Below are 27,969 nucleotides of genomic sequence, written 5' to 3'. Positions count from 1 at the left end.
TCCACCACTACATCTTGCCTCGATTACTGCCGCAGACTGACAAGTGGTGTTGCTGACTTATGGCTAAATTCTGTCCTCCGCTGCAGCCAGAATGATTTTTCAGAAATACAAATCAGATCTTATCACCTCTTTTAAAAACCCATCAACAACTTCCCCTTGCCTTTAGAGTCGAATCCAAATTTCATAAAGCCTACAGAGCCTCCCTGTTCTACCTCTCTCTGTATTCACTGCTCTCAGTCTCCCATACTGGGCTCCAAACACACTAAATGCTCCTTTGCTCTTTTGTAGCTCCAGGATTTCAGGGATGCTGCTCCCAACTCTTGCACACCCTCCCTCAAATTTCTAATTCCATCTCATCCTACAGTCTCAGCTTGAATATTTCCCATAGCCCCCCACATTTTCCCATCAAACATTCAGCATCCTTCATAGTCATTGTAGTCCTGATCTTTCAAGAACCTCCTTTTTATAATGTCTTTCCTGCTAATTTCCCTTCCTCACTACTCACTGACACAAATCGTGAACCATATATTTGAGGACTTAGTTATATCTAATTGAGCAATTATTATATTCAAATGTAACATTTATTATAATCCTATTTTGTTCTAGATTCTGCCTTACACCTTTTTGCTCACCTTAGTTCTTATAGCAATTCTTTTTAAAAAGACTACTGAGCTAAGCATAGCACCCTCATTTTGTAAAGGGGAAATGCAGAGAGATGAAGTTCCCTGCTTAAGTTCACAAAATAATGGTATAGCCAGCATTTCTAATGCAAGGAGCCCAAAACTAAATCTAATCTTTCCACCAGACCTCTACTACTCTTCTTTAATTGTTTTGGGTGTACAATTGTTGTCTACCCAGGCAAGCTTCACCAAGAAGCCAAAGTCACAGCAGGCACTAACACCAGCTACAATAGCAAGAGCACGATAAAAACTTAGTGAGTTCAATTCTTCCCATTCCTGTCTAGACATTAGGCATCTTGAAGATAGGCATAAGGTATTTATTTTTTAAATGACCAAAAAAGTTTAAAGCTACTAAAGCTCTGTTTCTGTTTTAAGCTCTAAAACTTGTACTTGTCCCTGAAAAGTAAGCAGGGACTTTTTTCCCTTCGTTTTTTCCCGCTCTTCCTTCGTTTTGCTGCATGAAAATGCTAATTATTATAAATAACATAATATATGCATAATTTCTTTCAAGGAGACACCCTAAAGCCCTAAAATACTGTACAGTGAGCCAAAAGATGTCTCAGAGTGATTTCTTAAGGTGAAGGTATATCATTAGAAAATGATGTAAGGCCATTCTCACATGCTTGGCCTCTGGATACCATCTAGCCCTGAGCTGAGCAAGACAGATTCACCTGGAAAAAGCCAAGCATCTGAGCTCTCAAAGGAAAGTCATGGTCAAAAATCAGATGTAGCATGACTGCAAGGTTTTGGGGAGAGGCACCAAGTGAGGCCAGACAAGACCCTGATGACCTCAAGGTCTCCTCACCACCATGCCAAGTTTGAAAACCCGTGAAAACATCAAGGATTTAAGTGGTGTTGCCTAACCTGGCTCCCTGCCTCCAGCACCTCTCTAGCCAATGTTGCCTCCATGTGGCCTTGAACATGGTTTTCCTAACATACCAATCCAATTATGTTCTCCCTACATCAGACTCCCCCTTAGATACTCTGCAACCTACAGCAATGGTCTCTGTTTTTGATTATCCATTCTTAATGATAAAAATGTTTGAGCATGCACCTCTTATATGTAAATATGTATCTATTTAATAAAATATATGCATGTACTATTATACCAATATATCATGCACATCATAAAACACCAAAATGAAAACTAAAAGGATGAGATGAAAATAATTGTAAATGAGTTCTAATATTGTTTCCATACCCCAACAGATCCAGCTTTGCACCCACTGTGATGCCTGTACCCTGCATGTGTACATACTGGCCTTTAAGATAAACTGACACTCCTTAGCATACCTACAATGCTCTTCACCATCTGACTACCAGCCGTATCTCTGTTCTCATCTCCTACCAAACTCCTTATGTTCCAGCCATGCCAAACTTTTAACTTTGTGCTTTTGTATATGCTTATCCCTCTACCAAGAACAGCCTTCCCTCATACTTCCTCTAGCTGACCATCTCATTCTTAAGGACTTAGTTCAAATGTCACTTCCTCTGGGCAGGCTGTGCAGGCTCCCATTGGCAGAATGGATTGCTCCCACCTTCATACTCCTATAAGGCTATTTAAAATCCTAGGATGAAACAAATCCTGTTGACTTTTTATTATCTGATTACAAGGCTCTCTTCTCCTTTAGACTGTGAGCTCCTTGAGGATAGAATCTATGGTTTAATTAATTGTCATCGGATTCCTGGAAGCCAACACAAGACCCAGCCACAGTAGGTGCTCAATTAATGCTTACTGAAAGAATGAGACAAGACTCTGGGCCTGTGGTAGTGCTGCTGTGTACAACCTTGCAGACTTTATACTGCATAATTTCAGCAGGTGCCATTCACCTGTATTGCCACCTGAACTTTGCCCCCTAGAGTTGTACGATACAGAAGCCTCACTTTTATAAAGCCCACAATGGCTCAACACAAAGTAGTGGCTCTCTATATTGGTAGATATATATATCCAGAGTGTGTTTATATAAATAGACAGACAGATATATCATGAAGATCTGAAGACCTGAGTTCTAGTGTTCTAGTCCAAGCACTGACAATGATGAAAATAATATTTGTTATTATAATTATAATCATAAATAATGTTATGGCACATAGCTGTACTGGTTTAGCCTTTGCAAAATGCCTTCACATTCAATATCATATTTAGTTTTCATGACCAATTGATAAAGTAGGCTTTATTCAGGCCTTGTTGAAAAATCCTATTTAGACCATGAGAAAAATCAAGATACAGAATAATCAGGTGACTTCCCAAGGTTACTCAGCTGGTAAATGGTGGAGTCAGGACCAATCAAGATATCCTTATCCCTAGCTCAAAGGTTTTCTTTTCTTCCTTTTTTTCTTTTTTTTTTTTTGTACTACATCACTGCCCTTGGAGTACTCAAGAAAAGAAACAAACGTAAGAAGTGAAAATGTGAGAAAGCAGGACTATCCAAGGACAGCTGATCAACCACCAGACAAACTCCCAGGCAGGGACCGTGTGCTTAGTCCTCTTGCCTGAGAACTCTCTCTCCTATATTCACATCACTTTAATTTTTTACTTTCTTTTGCTATGCTGTTTGAAATTTAATGGTTTGGGTATTTTCTTAATTAACAAGCATCCTCCTTAAAGAATACATTTACCTCTGATAATGTGACGTGGATATCAATCATTTACCAAAGCGTGCAAGCTTGTTTCCTGAGCTGCTTTCTTCCTAGCATAAAACTCAGAACTATAGCACAGGAGAAACTGTAGATTTTGTTTGGAAAGAAGAGATGGGTCACTTTGGGACAAGGGGTATACTGCGGATTGAACAAATCCAGAAGAGGTGCTACGGTGGTGGCCACAGGGAAGCCTGGGGATAATGCAAACAAGAAAGTAAAAGGGAGGGTGGTCAAGTAGTTAAATCCTATCTAGCCTCCAAGTGAACAAGTTTCAATACGGTCAACTGAAGCCAGAGGCCCATTTGGTGGGACATAGGAAATAAACAAAAGTAGAAGGCTTAAAACTAATGAAGCATATTTTTAAAAATTTAATAACTGGGAAATCTAGCGATACCAGAAAGCTATTCACCAAAACAAATTTGTTTTCCTCCTGGGCACACAGCTAAAGAACATCCACCGACCTCTCTGGCAGTTAGATACAGCATCTGAGTTCTAGCCAGCGTGAAATGTGGGCCAGCACTGGCCCATCGAAACCTCCCACTGAGAACCCTCCATTCTTTTTCCCCTTCCATGGTGACCTTGGAAGCCACATATTGCACGTGGTGGAAACACAAGAGGAAAGGAGCCTGGCTCCCTGAATCATAGCTTTTGAGGGGAGCCACCTGTTGACCAGAACATCCATTTGAAAATCTATGTGAATGGAAACAAAAGCTTCTATTGTCTTAGGCCACAGGGAATTTGTTTGTTTGTTTACTATAAGAAGCTGATCAAAACGATTTCTTGAAAAATGATTCTCTTCTTACCAGCATGAAGGCAGAGCTCCCTCTTGCCATGTGGTGAAGGAAAGGCATTCTGTAGCAAATAGAGGCACTGCAATTTATATGGAATAAAGTTAACGGGCAACATTGCAGCATTACATGAGCGGAGTATTAGCAAAAATGAGCAGAAGCAGCCCCTGACCTACTGACTCTGCAATTTAAAAAGTAGCACCTGAGCAACACTAATAGGAACAAATGTGATACAAGGGAGCAGTGTCACATACAGAAAGGCATAAATCAGCTTGAGACTGACTGATTTCTTTTTCTTTCTTTTTTTCTCCTTTCATTGCTTTCTTCAAGCAAATATATTTGTGTATCTATAATGTACCATGCACTATTCTAGGTGCTAGAGATATAGTAAATAAAATAAAATTGCTACCCCTCGTGCAGCTTATACTCTAAAGGGGTAAAGTCCAATAATAAACCTTTAAGTAGAAAAACACAAACAAGTAAACAACACCATTTTAGAAGATACAATGAAAATATTAATAAAGCAAATTAAATTAAAATGGTATACAGAGTAACAGGGTAGTAGCAGAGGTAATTTAGTGAGGTTGGTTAGGGGAGATCTTTCTAAAGAAGTGACATTTGGGCTACAATTTGAACAATGACAAGAAGGAAGATTTGAATAGATCTGGGTGAAGGGCCTCTCAGCTTAAGGAAAGAACTATCCCATGGGCCTATTGGAAGGACAAAAAGAATTCCAGTGTGGTGTGAGAAGAGTGAGCACAGAGTGGAACAAGATGAATTTGGAGAAGTGGGCAGGTTCCAGTTTACTTAGAGCATTACACAGGACCAAGTGTGGATAGTATTCTAAGGGGCATGGGAGCCATGAGACAATTTTCAACAGGAGAGTGACATAATCTGACTTACACTTTAAAAAGCTCACTCTGATAGATGTTTGGAGATGCACCGTAAGTGGGCAAGAGTGGATGCTATGATCACTGCCCAGAAGATAGAAGAAGCTTGGGCTGGGGTGGTAGCAGTGAAGACAGCATAACACAGGTGAATTTGTGCTTCACTGTGAAGGTAAAGCAAACAAGACTTCCTGATGTCACAGATGGAAGGGATGAGGGAAAGAGTGGCACTGAAGAAAACCTCTACTGTCTTATGACCTGAGCAACTAGATGAATGGATGTACCCATAGCTGAGATTGGGAGAAAAGCACATGGTCCTCTGTTTTCAAGACCATGGAACTCGGGAGAGCTTTGTAATATGATAGTTCAGCTACACCATGGGTTCAGTGGGCTTCTATGAGCTTGGCCTTGAAACTTAATCAATACTTACATTTTTATCACAAAGAAATAACTAAAAATTTCACACAATGCCTTTCCAATGAACTTTTGAAGCCTGGTTAAAAAAATAAGAACCCATGCTATCTTAATCTCCAATCCTGACCATAGGCCCAGGTGGTTAGACTGGGGCTCTTTCCTAAGCACCGAGCTTAACAGTAACCCCTTGGTTTAACCCAAGTGCAGTAGCCAGGATTTGGATTTGGGCTTTATTTTTCTATTGTTATAATTCCAAGAAGAAAGGTATGTGTATGTGTATGTATGGCAGGATGTCAGAGAGTGGTTAAGAAGAGTTTCAGTGGGTGGGAGAGCAGAAATAGATGCTTTTGCCAAGTAGCCTAGAGAATAAAAAGCAGGGGCAGAGGAAAGCCAGGACCAGGAAGAAGGCTCATCTGCATCCACTTCTGGGAAGAAGATGACATGTGGGTTATTTTGAACAATGCAAAAGCAAAAGCTAGAAATCTCTGTGTCTCATAACAGGGAAGATGGAGTTTGACAGATAACTGGGTACCAGAAGGTCTCCCCATTAATCAGGCAGGATAATCACAAACAGGAAAAAGGGACACCTCAAAGTAGTCTTATAAATGCTGCAATGAAAATAAAATAAAAATAAAACAGAATGCTTATCTCAAGCATTCTGAATCCCTGGAAATAAATGAAAGAAGGAACTACAAGTTAAGGGTTTACTAACAACGAATAACCAGAAGAGGCTTTCTATTCCTGCTATGGTTTGAATGTTCGTCCCCTCCAAAGTTCATAATGAGACTTAAATTCCCTTGTAACAGTATTAAGAGGTGGGACGTTGAAGAAGTAATTAGGCCGGGAGGGCTCTGCCCTTATATAAGAAGGCCAATTTGGTGCCTCTTTGCCCACCTTTTGCCCTTCCACCTTCCGCCTATGACGATGAATTGAAAAGGCCCTCACCAGATGCCGGCACCTTGATTTTCGACTTCCCTAGAACTGTGAGAGAAAAAACTTCCATTATTTATAAATTACCTAGGCTCGGGTATTCTGTTATAGCAGCACAACTGCTGTTAGAGTTGGACAATCCCTTGCTGTCCAAAGCGGGATTTTAAGAGACTAAAGCCCAAATTTAAGAACAAATAGGGCTACGTGGATCATGATGCTCATGTATTTTGTAAGATGCAAAACATTTAAATGCAAAAAAAAAATGTGAAAAACAAAAAGTTACCTGATTAATTCTTGGATAATCAGAAGTATAATTAAGCACACTAGATCACATTCCCACGCATTCTCTTAATCAAGAATTTACAGGGTCTTGTTTCTATGGAAGTGCATTCACGCCAGCCTCTGCTATTCCAAGGGCTGCTTTCTGTGGGAACTCTGATCTCTCTACTACTTTCCAAGTCTCTTAGCACTCAAAGGGGCAGACCCTTCATCATCACCCCCAGTCACATGAAAGAAGTTATAAATCACCTTGCTAATCAGCTGCTGTGCTTCAGACATTTCAGCAGTTTTGTTACATGGAATTATTAAATTCATGCCAATACAGGTAATTTTTTCCAAAGTATTTCCTTGAATATGGCTCCACTTGTGTTTTTCCAAGGGAGGGATATTATGCTTGGTGCCCCAATGCTGACAATATGCCCTGGCAGAACTGATTGAACCTGGTTCTTCCCTCTAAAAATATTCCCTTCTGCTACCTGCCAATTCCAAAAAAGCATGGTCTCTTCTCAGTCTTGGTCTCAATGAGCACACACTCCTCCAATTCCAAGAAAGATCCTCAAAACATTAATGATATAAGTTAACAATAATGATGATAATTATAACTGTTGTGATCTAGTAAATGTTTATTGAATACCAGACTCATTTGCTAAATTTGTAATTTGCTAAATTTCTGACATGCATTGTCTCATTATCATCTTAATTAGGAAACTTAATTCACCATGTTGGATTTGGCATAACAAAACACTAATTTATAACTTGTGGCCTGCAAAAAAATCTATTCCCTGGCAGCAGGGCCAGAGCAAACTACTGATGACCCAAAAAAAAAAAAAAGAAATTGTAACTCTCAATGCTTGCTGCATTAAAAATTGCTCTCAGTTGTGAGCAGTGAGTTGGAGGTATCCTTCTGAAGCCATGAAATTTGGATCAATTAATTCAGGCAGATATATCAGTAGGCTTATGCCATTATGCAAAGGTAATAGGTAACTTCACCACCCACAAGTCTCACAAATTCCAGTGGGATACGAGATTATGTCTCACTTGTGCCATGTATCCATCATCTGTCAGTTGTCCCACTACTCCATGCCATCTTCATTCTGGGACCCAGGCTAATGGAGATGCCCTGATCTGGAACACTGCCAGTTGTTACATCAGGGAGAAAAGAGAATGAGGCAGAATCCTGCAAAACCTTTTAGAGCTTCTATTCTGAAACGGCACATGTCATGTTCACTCACATTTCATTACCTAAACCTGATGTCAGCAGGACCAACAAGGAATCAAGTATTTTGAACAACACAACATCATAACAGTGTGGGAGGTAGGGGGAGGGAGAGACATAAGTCAGGCATAAAGCCTTGGAGCAGAAATGACCCGAGTATCATCTTTGCTTCATTGCTCTGAGTCTCAGGGTCCGAACTTATAAAATGGAGTTAATGTGGCCAATACTGCCACTTTCCACACAGATTTATTGTCAGGCTCAGAGAGTTTAACATATATAGGCCAGGCACAGTGGTTCATGCCTGTGATCCCAGCACTTTGGGAGGCTGAAGTGGGAAGATTGCTTGGGCAACATACTGGGCCCAGCCAGCCTTGGCAACATACTGAGACCCCATCTCCACAAGCATTTTTTTAAAATTTAGCCAGGCATGGTGGTGAGCACCTATACTCCTCAGCTACTCAGGAGGCTGAGGCAGGAAGATCGCTTGAGCCCAGGAGTTCAAAGTTACAGTGAGCTATGATCATGCCATTACACTCTAGCCTGGGCAACAGAGAAAGACTCCATCTCAAAAAAAAAAAAAAAAAAAAGCATACCATATATAAAAAAAGTTTGAAGAATTCCGAACACTCTGCAAGTCACAAGTACTACCATTTAATGCTAATTGTATTACTTCTCATACCTGACAGTTGGCATGATGCATGTTGCATATGATATCACATTGTTCTTTATTCTTCTAAATAACTTTTTACTACAGGAAGAAAAAGTTTATAAGACTCTATGTAGACTACAAATTCAAGAAATACTGTCCTCAGATACTACTAATTTAAACTAATACATCAGAAACTACTTAAGACCTACCCATTGAAAATGTTAACACACAGAGAAAAAGCCTCAGCCAACCAGATTCATAAAACACTAAAATCCAACTACAGCAGTTTTCAAAATGGGGAGTGCTCTTGCTTGAGTCAGATGAGGTGAAACGAAACAACCTCCTGTGAATTGTATCATAGCTGACAAAAGGTCTTATTATGTTCTATTGATTGGTTAGGAGTTCCGATAGCTTCTCTATGGAAGTTTCTACGACAATCTCTACAGAGCAGGAGTCCTTAATACACCCTATCTCTGCTACTACCCTAGGAAGTTAAAATTGAAAGCTTTTTGTGCTTCTTTTTCCACTGAGGGCCTGAATAGGCTTTTCAAGGTAGCCTGAACAATGTATGTAATATTTTGTTTTAATTTGCAAGCCAGTCTTGTTCATCGTGGCTTTTATAATATGGGTCATTTTCATTCTTCATTCCATTTACTCAGGGTGAAAATAACTTGCCTGAGGCAGTTCATAACTATCTAGTTCTTTCTAGGCTGTGCTGAGACAATGAACCCACCCTCTGAGCGACTCTGGTACCCAGGTGCATGCTTGGCCACCTCTAAGCTTGTCTATTAGATCCCCCCTGGGAGCAATTCCTAGGAGAGAGCTGGGGAAATGGCCACAAACTAAATTTAACCATAAAATAATGGGGTAGACATGATTTTTTGCACACCCCAAAACCACCCCCACCTTCTTCCTGTTGCTACAACCCTATTTGGTTCAGGTAAAGGGCAAAGATCAATTGGTTTCAAGGAAGGCAAACCTCTCCTCCAGCTCTGGAGAATGGACACAATTAGCCCAAACCAGCGACAGGTATAACATTCGCTTTTCCCAAACATTGGTCTAAGGGTATATGTGTGGCAGAGGGATACAACCCAGGTCTGAGAAATAAGACAGGGGAAGTCTTCTGCATGTGGCAATGATGGGAGCTGGGTTGGGGTGGGGAGAAAACCTTCCAGGAAGAACTTTCTTTGAGCATAAAAAGATGGAACCTCACACAGAGAAGGCTTTTAACCCCTGCCTTTTCCTCCCTTCCTTGTTTGGGATGTTGGTGTCAGGACACCGTGCCTAGAGCTATGGCAGTCACCATGTAATCACAGGAACATAAGCCCAAAGACCCAAGTTCAAATGCTGATGATGGCTTAATGGAAGGAGAGTAAGGCATCTGCTCTCAATGTCGGTATTCACTCTGGCTGGTTCTCAGTGCCTCCAACCCATTTGCTCAGTATATGACTTCTGCTTTAACCCCTGGGCTCTATTCTTCCACACAGGGAGGGCTCCAGTGTTTAGCCATTTCTCATTAAGTGCTATCCTTCTCTCCATGAACAAGTCCCCTGGAAAGTCTTGTTGTAAAGTCTTCATGATAACAGAAATAACTGAAGACCAAGCACATCACAATTACCCAAGGCAACACCGCAATGTGATCTGGCCCAAGGCCAGGCTCATACACTGAGCTAAGCAGGAGCCTGTCCAAGAAAGTAGTGATTCAGACCTAAATCACTCAACATAACCAATAAAATAAGGCCTCACACAGAAAGAGAAAGTTGATGTCACAGATAGTTCCTCATGGAGCCGATTCTATGCAATAAAAATGGTGTCAATGAGGATGGAATCAAAGAGTTTCTAACAGCATTAGCACGAGCAGATTTCTCCCATATTCTTCCAGGTCTCAATAGACAAGTGTGGCCAGGAATAGTGGCTCTCCTGATTCCACTGGGCAACCAAAATGTCTGCCAGAGGGGATATCAGGATTCAAATCATTTTTGAGGTTCCTTCTATCATTTTTATAATCGTTCAGAATCTATCTCCACATATAGGAAAACGTAAGACAGTAAATTATTTAGACCATTACCTGGCTTGTCGGATTCTTCTGTAGTGAACAGGGAGAAAATTCACATTTTTAATTTTGTAAATTAATTTCCTGATAGATAATAACATAAGGTAAGATCTAAAAATAGATATTAACATGAAGCATTGAAATTAATAGTCTCCTTCTCCCAAATTAACAAATAACTAAGATAATATTAAAGGATGGATTAAAAGATTCATAGCCAAAGGAGCAGCTTCATTCTCCCAAATGGCATGTCCCCCTAACCAAGTTCAGATCTATAAAGCAAGTAAAAAAAAAAAAAGAGGTAAAAAAGGAGAAGGAAAAAAAACATTAGTTTAGAATATATTGCTAATGAGAACCAAGGTAGTAATGAAGAAAGTCTTCCAAAAGAAATGAAAAAACAGGATACCTACAAGCTACTGATCACAAGTGGTAAAATTAGGTGCATTCCCTTGATAACTAAAGAGGTCTTTAGTCAAAGTCAAAATGTTAACCAGGGGTTAACAATACACAGTCCTCCCTCAGTATATCCAGGTATCAGTTCCAGGACACCCGGGCATAGCCAAATCCACACATACTGAAGTCCACTGTAGGCCCTGTGGAAATCTGCCTACAACTTATAGGAAAAGTTGGCCCTCTATATATGTGGGTTTTGCATCCCACAAATACTATACTTTCTTTTTTCTAATGCAAAATATTAAGGGGGTATAAATATTTCTGTTACATGGATACCTTGTACAATGCTTCAGTCATGATGGCTTTTGGTGTGTCCATCACCAGAATAGTGTTCATTGTACCCAACAGGTAAGTTATTATTCCACACCTTCCCTCCCATCCCCTCTTCTTGGTTTCCAATGTCCTTTATATCTTTTTGTGCCCATGTGTACCCATCATTTAGTTCCCACTTATTTGTGAGAATATATGGTGTTTGGTTTTCCATTCCTGAGATACCTCACTTAGGATAATGGTCTCCAGTTCCATACAAATTGCTACAAACATTATTTCATTCCTTTTTATGGCTGAGTAGTACTCCATGGTATGTATGTATGTGTATATATATATAATATATGCCATATTTTCTTTATCCACTCATGAATTCATGGGCACTTAGGTTGGTTATTTTCAATCTGTGTTTGCTTGAAAAAAAATCTGAGTATAAGTGGACCTACACAGTTCAAACCCATGTTGTTCAAGGGTCAATTGTAAGACAGAAGAATGGAAAGAACTTTACCATTATGGTCATCAATTAATATTGTTTCTACCTTTGAGAACACCTGACCCATTTGAGAAACAAATCACTTAGAGGAGAGTGACCAGGATTTTGCAGCATTCATTCAATTCAAGAAAGCTACCTTCCTAATTAACAAATCACCATGGTGCAATGTATTGTCAGTGAAGATGACAGGAATAATAGGAATGACAAGAACTGGGACAAACAGAAAAACAGCCTGGACATCATTCTGCCTATTAGAGCTTCTACAGATCGGTGGAAGGGAGCCGGTGAGCACCTTGGAAATGGATGGGCTCAGACATTACGGCACTATACACATAGTCCAGGGTCAGAGCCAATTGATCTCCTCTGGCATGTTAAAATAATAGGGTTGTGCAAGGCTCGCCACCAGCAGGCTGGAGTACTGAGCTTGGAAAGAGAGGTTCACATAAGACAGAGGAGTTGTTCTTTCTAGAGTAGAAATATGGGTCATTGATGCTTGAGGCCACCAACCCACTGTAACAGCATCAGCCCACGTGCCAAAGTTATGAGTCTGTCTTTCTCATAACTGTGTATCTTGTAACTGTGACTTTCAGTAGAGATTGGGAATTGGAAATTCATGAATCAGTCATTAATAGGCCCAACTGGAAAAAAAAGAAAAAATACTCTGACCAGGGCAAGTGAAGGAGGTGCCAGCTGGATATAAGCTAATGGCAAAGTGTCACTGGAAAAGGGAATCCCCCACATAACATCTAATTGAACATGGAGATGACAGTCTCCTCAAATAAGAAAACAGAATATGATGCATTTACAGTTGGTTGTTCCAGTGATTGCTATGTACACTAACAATAGAACAATAAATCTGATACACTCCTGCTGCTCCTATTTCTTTACTGTTTCATAACTACCTTTGAAGGTCTTGCTTTCTTATGCTACTAAGCAGCCTGGATAAACCAGGAGAACAGAGTACCCCCGGTAGTTGACATGATTTCTTGTAGGATCCTATAGGACCAGAGCCAAGTGATGGCTTTCACTCTTTACCCACATCTACCAGGGACACATTTCTCAGCCATTTTCTCACAAAAGACTTCAGTAAACAGCTTCCTTACCTTCACAGTAGGCGGAGTCTCCCTGGACAGAGATGTAACCACTCTTGCACTCACAAGTAGCTTTTGTATTCCAGTTTTTGCACTCTGAATTTTCACCACACTTAGGTCCTTCTGCACAAAAGTTATGACCTAGAAGAAGGAAATAAAATTTTATATCAGAAGAGGAGGAACTAAAAGACCTCAAAATAATAAAGCATGAAACATTTTTTTATTATATGTCACTCTACAGAAAAATAGCCTTTAGCAATATGCAAGGATGAGCAGGGTAAGAGGTGGGAGGAAAAAGAATAGGAAACTTGGTGCCATGCTTAAGAGTTGTTTTTGCACCATACTCAAATTTGCTAAGGTTGTTCCCCTGAGAAGGTTTTTATCCATGCTGATCCTGAATCTTCTCCTTACTACTTTCTTACATGACCACACTTTTTATAATTGTTTTATTGTAGAATTCATAATACATAGAAAAGAGCATATAAAATATATGAACATATAAAATAAAATAGATATAAGCAGATTATAAGCACTCCTTGATTATACCTTCCCAATGAATTCCTCCTCCTAGCCACTAAAGATAAATGTCCTGAATGTTGGGTTAATCACTCTATTGCATATTATATGGGTTTACTATATATTTGTGCTTATTCCTAAACAATATATCATTTACTTTTGCCCATTTTTAACTTTGCATAAATGAAATCATACTTTACATATCTTCTATGGTGTGCTTTTTTTTCTACTCATCCATATTAATGCCTGTAGCTATAGTTCATTTGTCAATGTTGTATAATATTCCACAGTATGAATATTTCACACTTTATTCCGTATATAGCCATACCTCATTTTATTGTTATTTGCTTTATTGTGGTTCACAGAAAACACATTTTTTGCAAATTGAAGTTTTGTAATACTTGCATTGGGTAAGTACATCAGCACCATTTTTCCAACAGCATGTGGTCACTTCATGTCCCTGTGTCACACTTTGGTAATTCTTGCAATGTTTCAAACTTTTTCATTACTATTATATCTGTTGTGGTGATCTGTGACCACTGATCTTTGATGTTACCATTCTAATTATTTCAGGGCATCACACACTACACCCATATAAGACAGCAAACTTAAATCAATAAACGTATGTGTGTTCTGGCTGCTCTACCAACCAGCCATTTCCCTGTCTCTCTCCCTCTCCTCGGGCCTCCCTGTTCCCTGAGACACGACAATATTGAAATGAGGCCAATTAATAACCCTACAATTGCCTCTAAGTGTTCAAGTGAAAGGAAGAGTCATACATCTCTCACTTTAAATCAAAAGCTACAAAAGATTAAGCTTAGTGAGGAAGGCATGTTGAAACCCAAGATAGGCTGAAAGCTAGGTAGGCCTCTTGTACCAAACAGCCAAGCTATAACCAGGAAGAAAAATTTCTTGAAGGAAATTAAGAGTGATACTACAGTGAACACATGAATGATGAGAGCAAAACAGCTTTATTGCTGATATGGAGAAAGTTTTAGTGTTTGAATAGAAGACCAAACCAGACAAAACATTCTCTGAAGCCAAAGGCTAATCCAGAGCAAGGCCCTAATGCATTTCAATTCTATGAAGGCTGAGAGAGGTTAGGAAGCTACAGAAGAAAAGTTGGAAGCTAGCAGAAGTTGGTTCATTAGGTTTAAGGAAAAAAGCTATCTCGATAACATAAAAGTGCAAGGTGAAATAGCAAGTGCTGATGGAGAAGCCACAACAAGTTATCTAGAATACGTAGCTAAGATCATTGATGACAGTGTCTACGATAAACAGATTTCCAGTGTAGACAAAACAGTCTTCTATTGGAAGAAGATGCCATCTAGGACTTTCATAGCTAGAGAGGAGAAGTCAATACCTGGCCTCAAATCTTCGAAGGACAGGCTGACTCTCTTGTGAGGGGCTAATGAATGCAGCTAGTGACTTTAAGTTGAAGCCAATGCTCATTTACCATTCTGAAAATCCTAGAGCCCTTAAGAATTATGCAAAGTCTACACTGCCTGCACTCTAGAAATAGATCAACAAAGCCTGGATGACGGCACATCTGTTTAAGTATGGTTTACTGTATATTTTAAGCCCATTTTTGGAACCAACTGCTCATAAAAAAAGATTCTTTTCAAAATATTACTGCTCACTGACAATGCACCTGGTCACCCAAGAGCTCTGATGGAGATGCACAAGGAGATTGTTGTTGTTTCCATGCCTGCTGACACAACATCTGTTCTGCAGTCCTTGGATTAAGGAGTAATTTTGACTTTCAAGTCTTATTATTTAAGAAATATGTTTCACAAAGCTATAGCTGCCATAGATAGTGGCTCTGATGGATCTCAGCAAAGTAAATTAAAAACCTTCTGGAAATGATTTACCATTCTAGATGCATTTAAAAAATTGTGATTCATGGGAGGAGATCAAAATATCAACATTAGCAGGAGTTTGGAAGAAGTTTATTCCAACTCTCACGTATGATGTGGAGAGGTGCAAGACTTCAATGGAGGAAGTAACTGCAGATGTGGTGAAAACAGCAGAACTAGAATTAGAAGTGGAGCCTGAAGCTAGCACTGAATTGCTATAATCTTGTGATAAAATATGAGTGAATGAGGAGTTGCTTCTTATGGATGACAAAAGGAAGTGATTTACTGAGATGGAATCTACTCCTGGTGAAGATGCTGTGAACATACTGGAAATTACAATAAAGGCTTTAAAATATTATATAAACTTAGTTGATAAAACAGCAACAGGGTTTAACAGGATTGACTATTTTTTGAAAGAAGTCCAAATGCTATCAAACAGCATCAAATGCTTGAGTGGAATCTTTTATGAGAGAGTCAATTGATACAGCTAACTCCATGGTTGTCGTATTTTAAGAAATTGCCACAGCCACCCCAGCTTAACAACCACCACCCTGATCAGTTAGCAGCCAGCAATACTGAGGCAAGATTCTCCACCAGCAAAAAGACTGTGACTTGCTCAGGTGATTGTTAGCATTTTTAGCAAAAAAGTATTTTTAATTAAAATAGTTACTTTTTCAGACATAATGCCATTGTGCACTTAATAAACTACAGGATAGCAGAAATGTAACTTTTATGTGCACTGAGAAATCAAAAAATTTGCATGACTCACCTTATTGCAATATTTACTTTGTTGCCATGGTCTGGAACAAAACCTGCTAGAAACACTCTTAAATATGTTTCCTGAGGAGTATTTTTTTAGCCACTACATTTAACATTTTCTTTATTCAACATTCCTTCTTGAATCCCTGCCATTTTTTTCAGGATAATTATTTTTCTTCCTAATGTATCCTTTAGAAATCCCGTTAATATCTTTTGATAGTGAGTATGCTCAATATTAATTTGTCTAAATATCTTTAGCATATCCTCATACTTGAAAAATAGTTTTACTGGTTATACAGTTATTTTATCTCAACATTTTGAAAGTATTATTCATTGTTTTCTGGCTTCCATTATTGCTGCTGAGAAGTCAGTTATTAATCTAATAGTCATTTCTTTGTATTTGGCAATCCCTTCTCTGTGGCTGCTTTTAAGATCTTTTTTATTTGTTTGTTTTTTGGTTGGTTGGTTTTGTTTTGTATTTTTGAGTTTTACTCTAAGGCTGCAGTCCCAACCCCCAGACCATGGACCAGTACCAGTCCGTGGCCTGTTAGGAACCAGGGCGCCCAGCAGGAGGTGAGCAGTGGGTGAGCTAGTAAAGCTTCATCTGTATTTATAGCCACTCCCCATCACTCACATCACCACCTGAACTCTGCCTCTTGTCAGATCAGCTGCAGCATTAGATTCTCATAGGAGTGTGAACCCTACCATAAACTGGGAGTGCGAGGGATCCAGGTTGCAGGCTCCTTATGAGAATCTAATGCCTGATGATCTGAGGTGGAGCTGAGGCAGTGATTCCCCACCCCCCTGTAGGCCCCTGGTCCATGGAAAAATTGTTTTCCATGAAACCAATCTCTAGTGCCAAAAACGCTGAGGACCATTGCTCTAAAGTATCTAGGTGCAAATTTATTTTTATTTAGAATTTTCTGGGATTCCTGAATCAGAAGATTGATAAAGTTTTCCATCACTTTGGAAAATTCTCAGGTACTGTCTCATCAGACATTCTCTCTTCACCATTTTCTTTATTTTCTCTTTCTGAATTCTAATTAGGTAAATATTCTTTCTTCTTAAGCTCTCCTCTGTGTTACTTAGACTTGCTTTCATATCTGCCATTTCTATTTCTTTATATGAATTCTTTGTAACTTCCAGATGTATATTTCAGTTTATTAATTCTCTCTTGAGCTGTGTCATATTCTCTCATTAAGTCACCCCTACCATTTTTAATGTCACTTATTATATTTTATATTTTCATTTTCTAGAATTCTATTTGATTCTTTTTTAATCTTCTTGGTCAAATTTTATAGTCTCTTATTCTTTCATTTTTCTAATTTGCTTTTATAAAAATTTCTTTAAACATATTACATATGCATATTTTATACTGATGATTCTAATATCTTCAGTCTTTGTGCATCTGATTTTATAGTCTATTGTTTATGTTCAGTATCATGAACCACGGCTTATTTTCTTGGGTTTTGAGTGATTCTTTTATTTGTGAGCTCATATTTTTTGAAATTTAATCTGTGAGAGTTATCTGAGGTTTTGGTTTTAAAGCTGTATTTTTTTCAGAGAGGATTTGTGTTTGCTTTTGTCAGGTGCCTGAGGGAACTATCAACCCAAGATCACTTTAAACTACGTTTTTATCTTGGTTCATGAGAATTGAGCCACACAGGTAGAGTAATTCTAGCCTTGAGCTTTCAGGAATGCAAACTTTTCTCCTCTAGACCTCCATCCAGAGTCAGGACTGACAGGAAAGTCTCATTTCAGAGAGTGAATTTTTCCTAGTCCGCACACTGAGGGATTCACCCTTCAGTGTTCTTGATTTATGCATTTTGCACGAGCCCCAGGCTGTCTCCTGTCTGCTCACACAGTGTCCTCTAGCAGCCAGAATCTAAACCACCAGAAACCAGAAATTGCACTCAGGGAAAACGCCAACTAGAGTGTACTTGCTTATCTCAATGGAATCACCCCTTTTCAATATTTCTGATCCCTGACTCCTTTATTTTGTGCCCTTACTCTCTATCAAATATTCAAAAGTTATTATATATTGTACAGCATTTTTAGGTGAACTAGGATGAATAGGTTGTACCTACCACAAAAGTTGTGATATATGATATCACATATGGTAAAGTGTATAAAGGTGCTTTATCATCTTTAAATCAGTACATTTGAGTGAATAAAAATAACTATGCTGTATCACATATTGTGGTCTTATAGAAAACAGTGGGCCTAGAAGTCAAGAGATCTAATTAATCATTCAGGATCTGCAGCTAAAATAATAGCATAAATCACTTTGCCTATCTAAGTATGTATACTGGGAATGGATGAAATCAGTGATTTTCAAACTGTGTTCCTCCAAGCCCTAGGCACACATGGGTTGTTACATAGAGTTCAAGTCCCCTGCCCCTGATTCAAATAGAATAGTTATGCTTTTATATTTTTGACATACGGATTATGTGAATGACAGTTTCTGGCTCAAAAATATGTAAATCACTCTACTAAATAAACTCCCAATTTAATTCCTTTCAGTGCTGACATTCTATTAAGAGAACTAGTTTTCTTTGAAACAATTTTAAATCAACAATATTCAGGCTATACTTATTCTAAAAGGTGATAATTGTTATTAAATAAAAATAATAAAATCCATACACCTATAATATGCCTGGCATTATATTAGATGTTTTAAATAGGGATAATACTATATGCCTTATTAATATGCTGTTGAGAAAGTTAGGCTAATCCATGTAAAGTACATGAAACAGTCCCGAATACATACTGAGAGGTCAATAAATAGTGCCCACTATGATGATGATGATGATTTTGATGATGATATTGTTGACAATAATGACTACAGTTCAGAATAACTTAATAATGCTGTTACCCTCAACTTCAAGACAGAGAAGAGAAACCCAAACTCACCAACACCTAGCTAATAAGTGGTGATGCCAGGGCTCCCCTCAATGAGGTCTGGCTAATGCCTATGCCCACGAATTCTCACTCTGTCATATATCCTCTCATACAGCAGTAAGTGAAAGATGTAGTAGTCATTGGAACATTAGAAACAGATGCATAGTCCCAGGTGCGCACGGTATTCCATCCAGCCTCACTACTTGGACCTGTTAACTGGCGACTGCCCCAATCAAGATCAGAGCAAGAGTGTAACTTGCTGGAAATCTGAAACCTCTGACAGTTGAGAAGACTTTTATAAGGGCTTGAAAGGTTTATGGTAATCATCACTAGGGAAAGTACTTGATGGTTTTGCTACCAAAGGGGTAATTTTAGGCATGACAGCTCTCTTAGCCAAAGGAAGTACCTGAACTTCACTTCCCATGTCATAATTGATCAATGATTAAATTGTCATATTTTCCTTCATTACGAAGGAATATACTCAACATCATGTGTACATCCTTTATCACAAGTATTCTTTGCCTATGTTTCTGTTCTCTTAACTGTCCTTTTTTTCCACATTCATTTGAAAGCGTGGAACAAAGTTCCTCAAACACCGTGGATTTCCAATGCCTATCTCTATCCAGCATGTGCCATCTCAAATCACAATGCAGGGAGTTGGGTAAATTTTATTTAAAGGACAATGAAGGCCCCCTGGGACAACCGACCTTAATGTCAAATCCACTTTGATTGTGCCTGACGATTATGCCAAAAACATGTCTGTTTAAAATTAAGGTAGGCCTCCATTCAAGCAATATTTACTCAGTGCCCATTTACCTTTCTGCACAAGTGAGTGAGTAATCATTCACTTAGTACTCATGGGGCACAAACTCTGTGGGCTGCTGTACCATGCAAGCATCTGGGGACAATGCAAATGTGTTTACATTCTCTATCCACAGGGAAATTACAAACTCTAAGGAGAGATGAGCCACATATGGAGTCAATACAAGGCAATCTGTGTCAAGGGAGACGTAACGTGAGCAGGATAATTGTCACAGTGTCTCAGAGAGGGAGAAATTACTTCTAGATAATGAAAAACTATGACAGGTAGAAACTTGGAAAGGGGCAGGACACAGATTCTAGCAAGAAAAATGGGACACCAACCCTTGAAGAAGAAGGGTAAGTTTGGAGAACCTTAAATCATCTGACACAGGTGTAATAACAATAATAATTAACATTTCTTAAACACATACTATGTTCTAGGCACTAGGCTAAGTGTTTTACATGAACTATCTCATTTAATTCTGTTAATAATTCTATTAAACTGAATTATTTTCCTCATTTTACAGATGTGGCAATTGCAGCTCAGAGAAGTTAATGCACTTGCGGAAGGTACACAGAGCCATAACCCAGGTCTGACTGAAGCCAGAATTCTTAATCAATAATTATTCCACTGTCCTCTTAAGAGCAACAAATTTCTAAGCTTTCTACAGTACAAAGGATAAAGAGGGTATCCTTTTTGCATGTGTGTATTCAAACAGAGCAAAATTTAGCTTTCTTCTCATTCTCAAAATACATTTATTTTCTGCCAGGTAATTCTAAATCCTCTCAACAAAAACAGCCTAACTTTAATCACTCCAACTTCTTTAAGTCAGGGTTTATGTCTGATTCATTTATCTTAACCAGAAATTTCCCATACAGGGATGGTTGTATAGATGTATGGCTTGTAGATGGATGGATGGACAAATGAACAGGAAACAGAATGGATGGAGAAATTAAGGAGTAAATTAAGAGGTGAATGAATCTATAGGGGCATGTGATATCCCCTCTTAATCAACTGGAAGATGAATTTGACTCCCTTACCAGTCCCCATATTTCTTTCACTAAACATTTTATTGAGGTATAATTTAGTCTATAAATACAATTTTATGTGTCAGTTATACTTTAATAAAGTTGGGTAAAAATTTTTAAAGGAATACATCAATACATGAGTGGATTAATAAAATGTGGTATATGTATACCATGGAGTTCCACTCAGCCACAAAAAACAACGGTGATCTAGCACCTCTTGTATTATCCTGGATAGAGCTGGAGCCCATTCTACTAAGTGAAGTATCAGAGGCATGGAAAAACAAGCACCACATGTACTCACCATCAAATTGTTACTAACTGATCAACACTTAAGTGCACATAGAGTAGTAACATTCATCGGGTGTCGGGCAGGTGGGCAGGGAAGGAGGGGATGGATACATTCACACCTAATGGGTACGGTGCACACCATCTGGGGGATGGACATGCTTGAAGCTCTGACTCGGGTAGGGCAAAGGCAATATATGCAACCTAAACATTTGTAGCCCTGTAATATGCTGAAATAAAAAAAAAATAAAGAATACATATACACGTACACACACACACACATACATACACACACACACATATACATATATAAATCTATTCAGAGAAGCCTTCCTTGTCCTCCAAGTCTAAATTAAGCCCCATTATTCTCTCACGTACCATCCTAATCTTTTTATTCATGGCAGTTATCACAACTACTTATTTTGAGCTTATCTCTGTGTTTATTTGGTGAATGTCTATCTACCCACTAGAAGGGAAAGGACCAGGAAAGTCTATTCACATTGTACCTAAGATAATATCTAGCACATTATAGGCATTCAATAATCATTGAGTTAATGAATCAATCCTCAGAATTCTTCAAAATTAGAATTAAAAGAGTGTTTTAAAAATTAATAAACTCAGTCTCAAAGAGGTTAACTACTTTCCCAACAGTTACACAGCTAGTAGGTGATGAATGAAATAGATATTAAAAACTCAAATAGGATTCCCAATCTCTCTCTACCACCTAACATGACTGCCGTGATTTTAATCATCAAGGGAAATTCAAGGAATGCTGACCCTGGCCTGAGAAGACCACCAGCCATTAGCATCACCTAGTCCTGCAGTCCCTAACCCCTGGGCCATGGACCGGTACCAGTCCGTAGCCTGTTAGAAATGAGGCTACAGAGCAGGAGGTGAGTGACGAGCCAGCGAAGCTTCATCTGTATTTACAGCCACTCCCCATCATTAGCATCACCACATAAGCTCCACCTCAAGTCAGATCAGCATGGCATTAGATTCTCATAGGAGCACAAACCCTACTGTAAACTGTACACATGAAGGATCTAGGTTGTGCACTCCTCATGAGAATCTAATGCCTGATGATCTGAGGTGGAGCTGAAGCAGTGATGCTAGTGCTGGGGAGAGGCTGCAAATACAGATTATCATTAGCAGAGAGGTTTGACTGCATGATAAATGTAATGCACTTGAATCATCCCAAAACCATCCTCTCCCACTGGTTCATGGAAAAATTGTCTTCCATGAAACTGGTCCCTGGTGCCAAAAAGGTTGGAGACCACTGATCTAGTCCATGAAATGACTGGAGGCTTTCGAAAGAAACAAATTTGTTTCTTTCTCCAGGAAACACTCCATTATTACTCATTGCTTGGGAACTCAATGTCAGAGGAAAAATAATTTGACATACAAGAGAATACCACCCATGGATGAAATACCAAGATGAGTAAGACCCACTTGGGGCTCACACTTAAGTAGTTAAAATGAGAAAACGCTCAGAAAAATCAAACATAATCCACTGAAATGAGGCTTCAGGTTTCACTCAGACCCCCTCTTTAATTTTAGTTCCCAGTAGAGATGCCATTCATTGGCTCAACAAATAAGCACCTAGCATGTGCCTGGGCACTGTGCCAGGCAATAGGGCCAGAGCAAAGAATACCATAAACATGTCCTCATTCATCTTATGCTCTAGCAGAGATGACTGACTTTGAGCATTGGATTAGAAGGGGATCATATGACAGAGAGGGGGTCAAGGTGCCCCAGGAATGTATCGCACAGCAGGGACCTAACACAAGAAGATATGAAGGATGAGTGGTGCTGGCAGGACAAAGAGCAAGAGTTCCAAAGGCATGGAGCAGCACGTGTCTGTGACATGTACACAAAAATTAATGATGTATCATAAATGTTGAGGTCACACTTTCTTCTCTGGTTGGGGCACTCTAAAATTTGGACTCCTCCTAGTGGTCTGGATCTAGAGTTCTGTTGCCAGTACTCTTTATAATTATAATTATAATTATAATATAATGTAGAATTATGGTGAAACCATCTATTCATTTTGCTTTATCTCTAGCCTTAGCAGCCAATGATGGATATGCGTCTTAATGACTCCTTCTACAACAAGGAATGAATAGGCCACAACACCTGGGCAGGACTTAGCATCTCTAAAATAGTTCAAGTTGGACCCCATATAGAATACCATTGCTTGCCCTCAATTCTCCTGTCCCTAATGTATCCCCCAGCAGGTCAGGTGGGTTACATTTGAAATCATGTACCTGGACAATCTAAAAATGCACTCCAGATTCCTCTGCCTTAACCCAAATCTCAGAAAGTCAATGCCTCTCACATCCACTACTGCCTGCCTAACCTTTAAATTCATATAAGGAGTAATGGTTGGCTGAGGACAGCATATTCCATATGCCTCAGCTCTACCCATGGACTGATTAAGAGGGATATAGCCCAAAGATCCTTTACGAGAACTGAATGCCCTTATGTACTCTACAACCAACATACCCACCACAGGGGAAGCCTGGGCCTTTGAGGGTGAGAATGTCCCTTTAGCTTTTTGTGCACAGAAGGTTAAGCCATCGGGACTGGCCTGTTAAGAAACTGAGCTCCAGACTCTTACAGGTTTTATTTTAGAAAGCAATTGGTTTCTTCTACAAGAGTCAACATTTAAGGGTCTTCCTGTCGCTTCAGGGCCTAGCCTTAGTTTTAGGTCTTCTTTCTGGTGCAATGTGCCTCCCTCTGGAGGCTTCCTAGACCCCAATCCGTTGTAGCACCTTCAGGGCCATAGAATTCATGTACTCCCTAAGATGCTCCTTCACACATCCTCTGTTCCCAGCCTCAACAGTTGAACTTACAGCTCTGTCTCTCTAGTCCACTTTAGCCTGCAGTTACAGGGATTTTGATCAGATCCTATCTGTCAATATGCAGAGGACCTGGCCCATCTGCAAACTGCCAGTTCCTCCATCTTACATTCTCATTAAATGCCTGCTTTACAGGTCTCTCTTCACCTCAGATACCCTGAAATCCTCTCTCCAAAATCATTTCAATTATAAATTCACATAAAATGATGAGGAAGACTGGAAGAGAAAAAAAATCACTTCACCCAGACTCTTTGGGAGGGTTGAGTTGAAGGGCATAAAATCTTAAATAGTACAAATAATTTCAACTGATTTCAGTCCAGGCCAGATGACAAGGCAAGTGAGCATGAATTAAAATTACAGATAAACACATTTGGAACAGATGTTGGGAAGAACTTTTTTCCCAACACTGAAAGTCATAAACATGCAGCAAAATCCTCCAAAGTCATTGGTGATATTGAAGATACAATTAAAGCTGATTATGAGAGGAATAAAACCCTGAGGAATGTGTCAAGAATTTTGGGATGGGCCAAATGATGGGGGTGTTTTCCTGGAGTGGTCCTGAAAACACGTGGGCAAGATTGTTGACTTTTCTTTTCTCACTCTCTGAGAGCACCAGAAATCCATGAGCAATCCGTTCCTGCCAGGCCTACATTCACACTTTTATTACTTCTCCCCTGGCGGGGGCATAGATGTCACTCCAGTGCCCACTCCCCTTCTCCACCTAACGGTCTCACACTTCAAGCGGGCAGGCTCCTGCTACAGCCATTACTGCAACGCAGCGAGGAGGGGAAGTTTCATGCTGCCAGCACAGACTGTCCCGAGGCATCAGAGAAAAGCTGAGGCTGTGACTAGGGCAGTTCTGGGTGGTGCTGCCAGTAACTGAGACCTTGAGCCCCAGCAACGGCACAGCAGCTTCTGCCCACCAGCGTCCACCACCTGGATCCCTTTCGCATGTCTCCTCCCTGACTGTTCTGTAGTTCTTTTCCTAGGGGGACTCGGCTGCACCCATAGCCCTTAGGATTTAACCACCTGTTCTGCTGGCTACCTTCGTTCTTTCTCTAAAGGTCAGAGGAATTAGTTACAGCATTCGGCATGACCCAAGATTTGAAGAGGCAATGTGTCTAGGGCCCTAGTTTGAATACCAGTTCTGTTGATACAAAAAACACCGTAAGTCAGGCAGGGCCTGTTTTCCTTAACTGTAAGATCCTAGGTTTAATTCCCACAAAGAGGAAAACTCAATGTAAAGCTATAGTCTGCATCTTTCATCTCAATTAGTCAATGAAGGGGGTGGGAGGGTGACCATATAAGAAAATGGTAAGACTTAGTAAAAAAAAAAAAAATAATTTCATAATCAAGCTAACAAGTTAGAACTTGAGGAAACAAGTTATAACTCAGCAAAATGGGTTTTAACCTTATTTCACATACAGAGTAAATATAGCTTATCAGCTGTTACTGAAAATAATGTCATTCAGAGCCACTGACATGACAATGACAGAAACATTCTATGTGGTAAGAACTATATCTTCACCCCATCTTGTCTCCTACATTTAAAGAATTAATTCATAAAATGTGATCATTAAAACAGATGTTCTATAAAAAAAGATTAGAAAGCCTTTTATTTTATATTTTGTATAATTATATAACATCCATATGGATATTATATAATTAGCCAATTGGGGTGAGAAAGCAAAAACCACTTTTTGGCAGTTTTCTCAAATTCCCAGTTGAAGCCTCCCCAGGTAGGGCAGCTCATCAGAGTCTGAATGAAAACAAACCTTGGAAAACTTCAAATTCTCCAGGTAGGCATGAGAAAGGTTTTGACTTGGACTCTGAGGAATGATGCTCTCATGGGGTGATTTTCCTCAGACTAATGACCTGACATCACAGTAAGAGAAAGATGATAAATATGCTAATTGAAGGGCCTTCCATGCAAGTATTGAAAGGCAACAGCCACTTTGGTTTCTGTAATCAATAACATCAGGGTGGCAGAAGCCATACAGCTGTATCGTACCACAGTACTTGTCCTGAAATATGCATTTCTGCTCATCTGAGTCCCACCTCTCTGCTCACTTGCTGCCTGGAAGTTTGTGGACAATCTCGGTCCACAAAACAAACGGTGCAGCCTTTCTACATGCAGGAAACAAATTACTTTACATAGAAATTGAGTGTTTCTCACCTTTTCATTACTTTCTATTTTAGAGTGGAGGAAGGAGAAGGGGGTGAGAAGGACTGAATAATTTGCCGTAGAAGAAGCCCACTGGGCTTTCCATGTCTTGTCAGAATAGTAATTGTCCAACCCCCTCCTCCTCTTGCAACACTCCACTCAGAAAACACGAATGCAGAGGAAAAGGTAAAAAACAAAGAGAAGTTAAAGAGGGAAAGTATTTCTTACAAAATTGTAAGAAACCATTGTTACTTCTAATGATGCTCTTGAGAAATAAATTGGAATTAAGAGATATGCAGGAAAATGCAGGGAGAGCATATAGATCAAGACCATTGAGCTCTGAGCTTGAATGAATTAATTTTTTGTTAATTGTCACTTAAATCATAGGGTTGCATGAAGAAGAGATACCCCACTGCCCAGACGAATATGCCTTTCGTTTTCTGACTGCCTGATGTGCAGAGCAGGCCCAAGCATGGGGACAAGGGGGCTGGTTGTTCTAGGATTCCCTCTGCTATGTGTCAACAAGGAGGAAGGAGGTAATGACAGTAGATGGGACTGCAAAGGGCCTTAGTCTGTAATAATGCTTCCTTCATTCCAGGGTCTGAATTTCGAGGCGAGAGTCACATCGAAGAAATTCAAACGGTTTAATTCACCCCACCACCTCCTACAAAAAGTCCTTCCGCACCATCTGTTTTCTGAAGACAGGTTCTAGTTCATGTCAAAATGTAAAGTTGTCAAACAGCATAAAACAACTTTCACACACCTCCAAAGAAAACCATCAGCTTCCGAATAAAAGAGTTGGCAGCTTCCTGGCTGAGAAGGAAACAGGTATGAAGAAGAAGAAAGCCCCCCATTTCACTGATGGATGAGGGCTAAGATCAAACCTATGAAGTCTCACTCCTGCCTCCTACTGTTCCCTCTAAGCTGAGTCAGGTTTGGTAAAAGCCACCAGATTTCTAGCAGTGGAAATCCTGTATGAGTCTGCTTTTCAATGAGATGTCACCTCTCTCAGCATCTTCACTGGCAAAGGACATGCATCCTAGACAAGTGCTGACAAGAGGCAGTGGCACCAGTTCTATTGTAAATTGGGTCAGAGCAATGAAATCCCTCTCGAATTTCTGTGGCCTAATCAATGATTCTGCTCTAATGAAACCATAAATCAGAAAGGATTTACATAAACTAGGTCCCATTTGGCACTTCAACAAATAGCAAGTGATAGATTTTGCGTTAAATTATAAGACCTACCTAACCACCCTATCGGTTACCAATAAATGCATCCCTCTGAAAATTCTACTCAATCTTCAACTATTTCTAAAGCATCCCAGCTGCAAAGAGGCTTATAGTCATGAAAGCAGATAAGTCAAGGTAGATATTCTGATTGCACGGTTAACATGTCACTGATTCTCAGAGCCATTCTTGGTTATCAACATAAATTTTTCTAAGAATTTTACCAAAGCATCTCTCTCTCATGACCAACTACAGAAAGCCTAAGCTGAAAACACACCATGATGAAATATAAAGTATTTTTATGTATCAGAAGGCACTAGGGAAAGGGGTAAACAAATTCCAGGCTGCCATCTGTCCTTGTAAATAAAGTTTTATTGGAACATAGCCACATCCATTTATATACCTATGATCTATGCTGCTTTCATGCTAAAAGCAGAGTTGAGTAGTTGTAACAGAAACCCTCTGGTCCGCAAAGCCTGAAGTATTTACTCTGTGGCCCTTTATGAAAAAATGTTTTCCAATCCGTGTGCTAGAGAAAAGATAGAAAAAAGTTAAATATGAGGTTACCTGAGCTAAACTGCTAGGCTGCTGGGTCCTCCTTACCTCTAGAAGCTTCAACGCTTAGCCAAAAAGGATATAACTTAGTGGGTATTTGAGAATATTTGTGGCAGGTATAGTTTCAAAATAATAGCTATAAGCTTTGTTTTTTAAGATTCTGAACAAATTCCAGGTTCTC

At 39.5% G+C, this 27,969-nt stretch overlaps 1 protein-coding gene across 3 annotated transcripts in view; it reads right to left on the bottom strand.

Annotated features, from left to right (window-relative positions):
* Positions 1-27,969, bottom strand: part of NELL1 (neural EGFL like 1) — a 714,969-nt gene that overhangs the window by 493,087 nt on the left and 193,913 nt on the right. For all 3 annotated transcript variants that reach the window (XM_045557684.1, XM_045557686.1, XM_045557685.1), the window contains one exon: positions 12,850-12,978. In XM_045557684.1, coding sequence (XP_045413640.1) covers positions 12,850-12,978 — 129 coding nt within the window. The remainder of the gene's footprint in view (positions 1-12,849; positions 12,979-27,969) is intronic.

Source organism: Lemur catta, chromosome 7 (genome assembly GCF_020740605.2).
Source record: "Lemur catta isolate mLemCat1 chromosome 7, mLemCat1.pri, whole genome shotgun sequence".
NCBI classification, from domain to species: domain Eukaryota; kingdom Metazoa; phylum Chordata; class Mammalia; order Primates; family Lemuridae; genus Lemur; species Lemur catta.
This window is presented reverse-complemented; position numbering and strand designations above follow the sequence as displayed.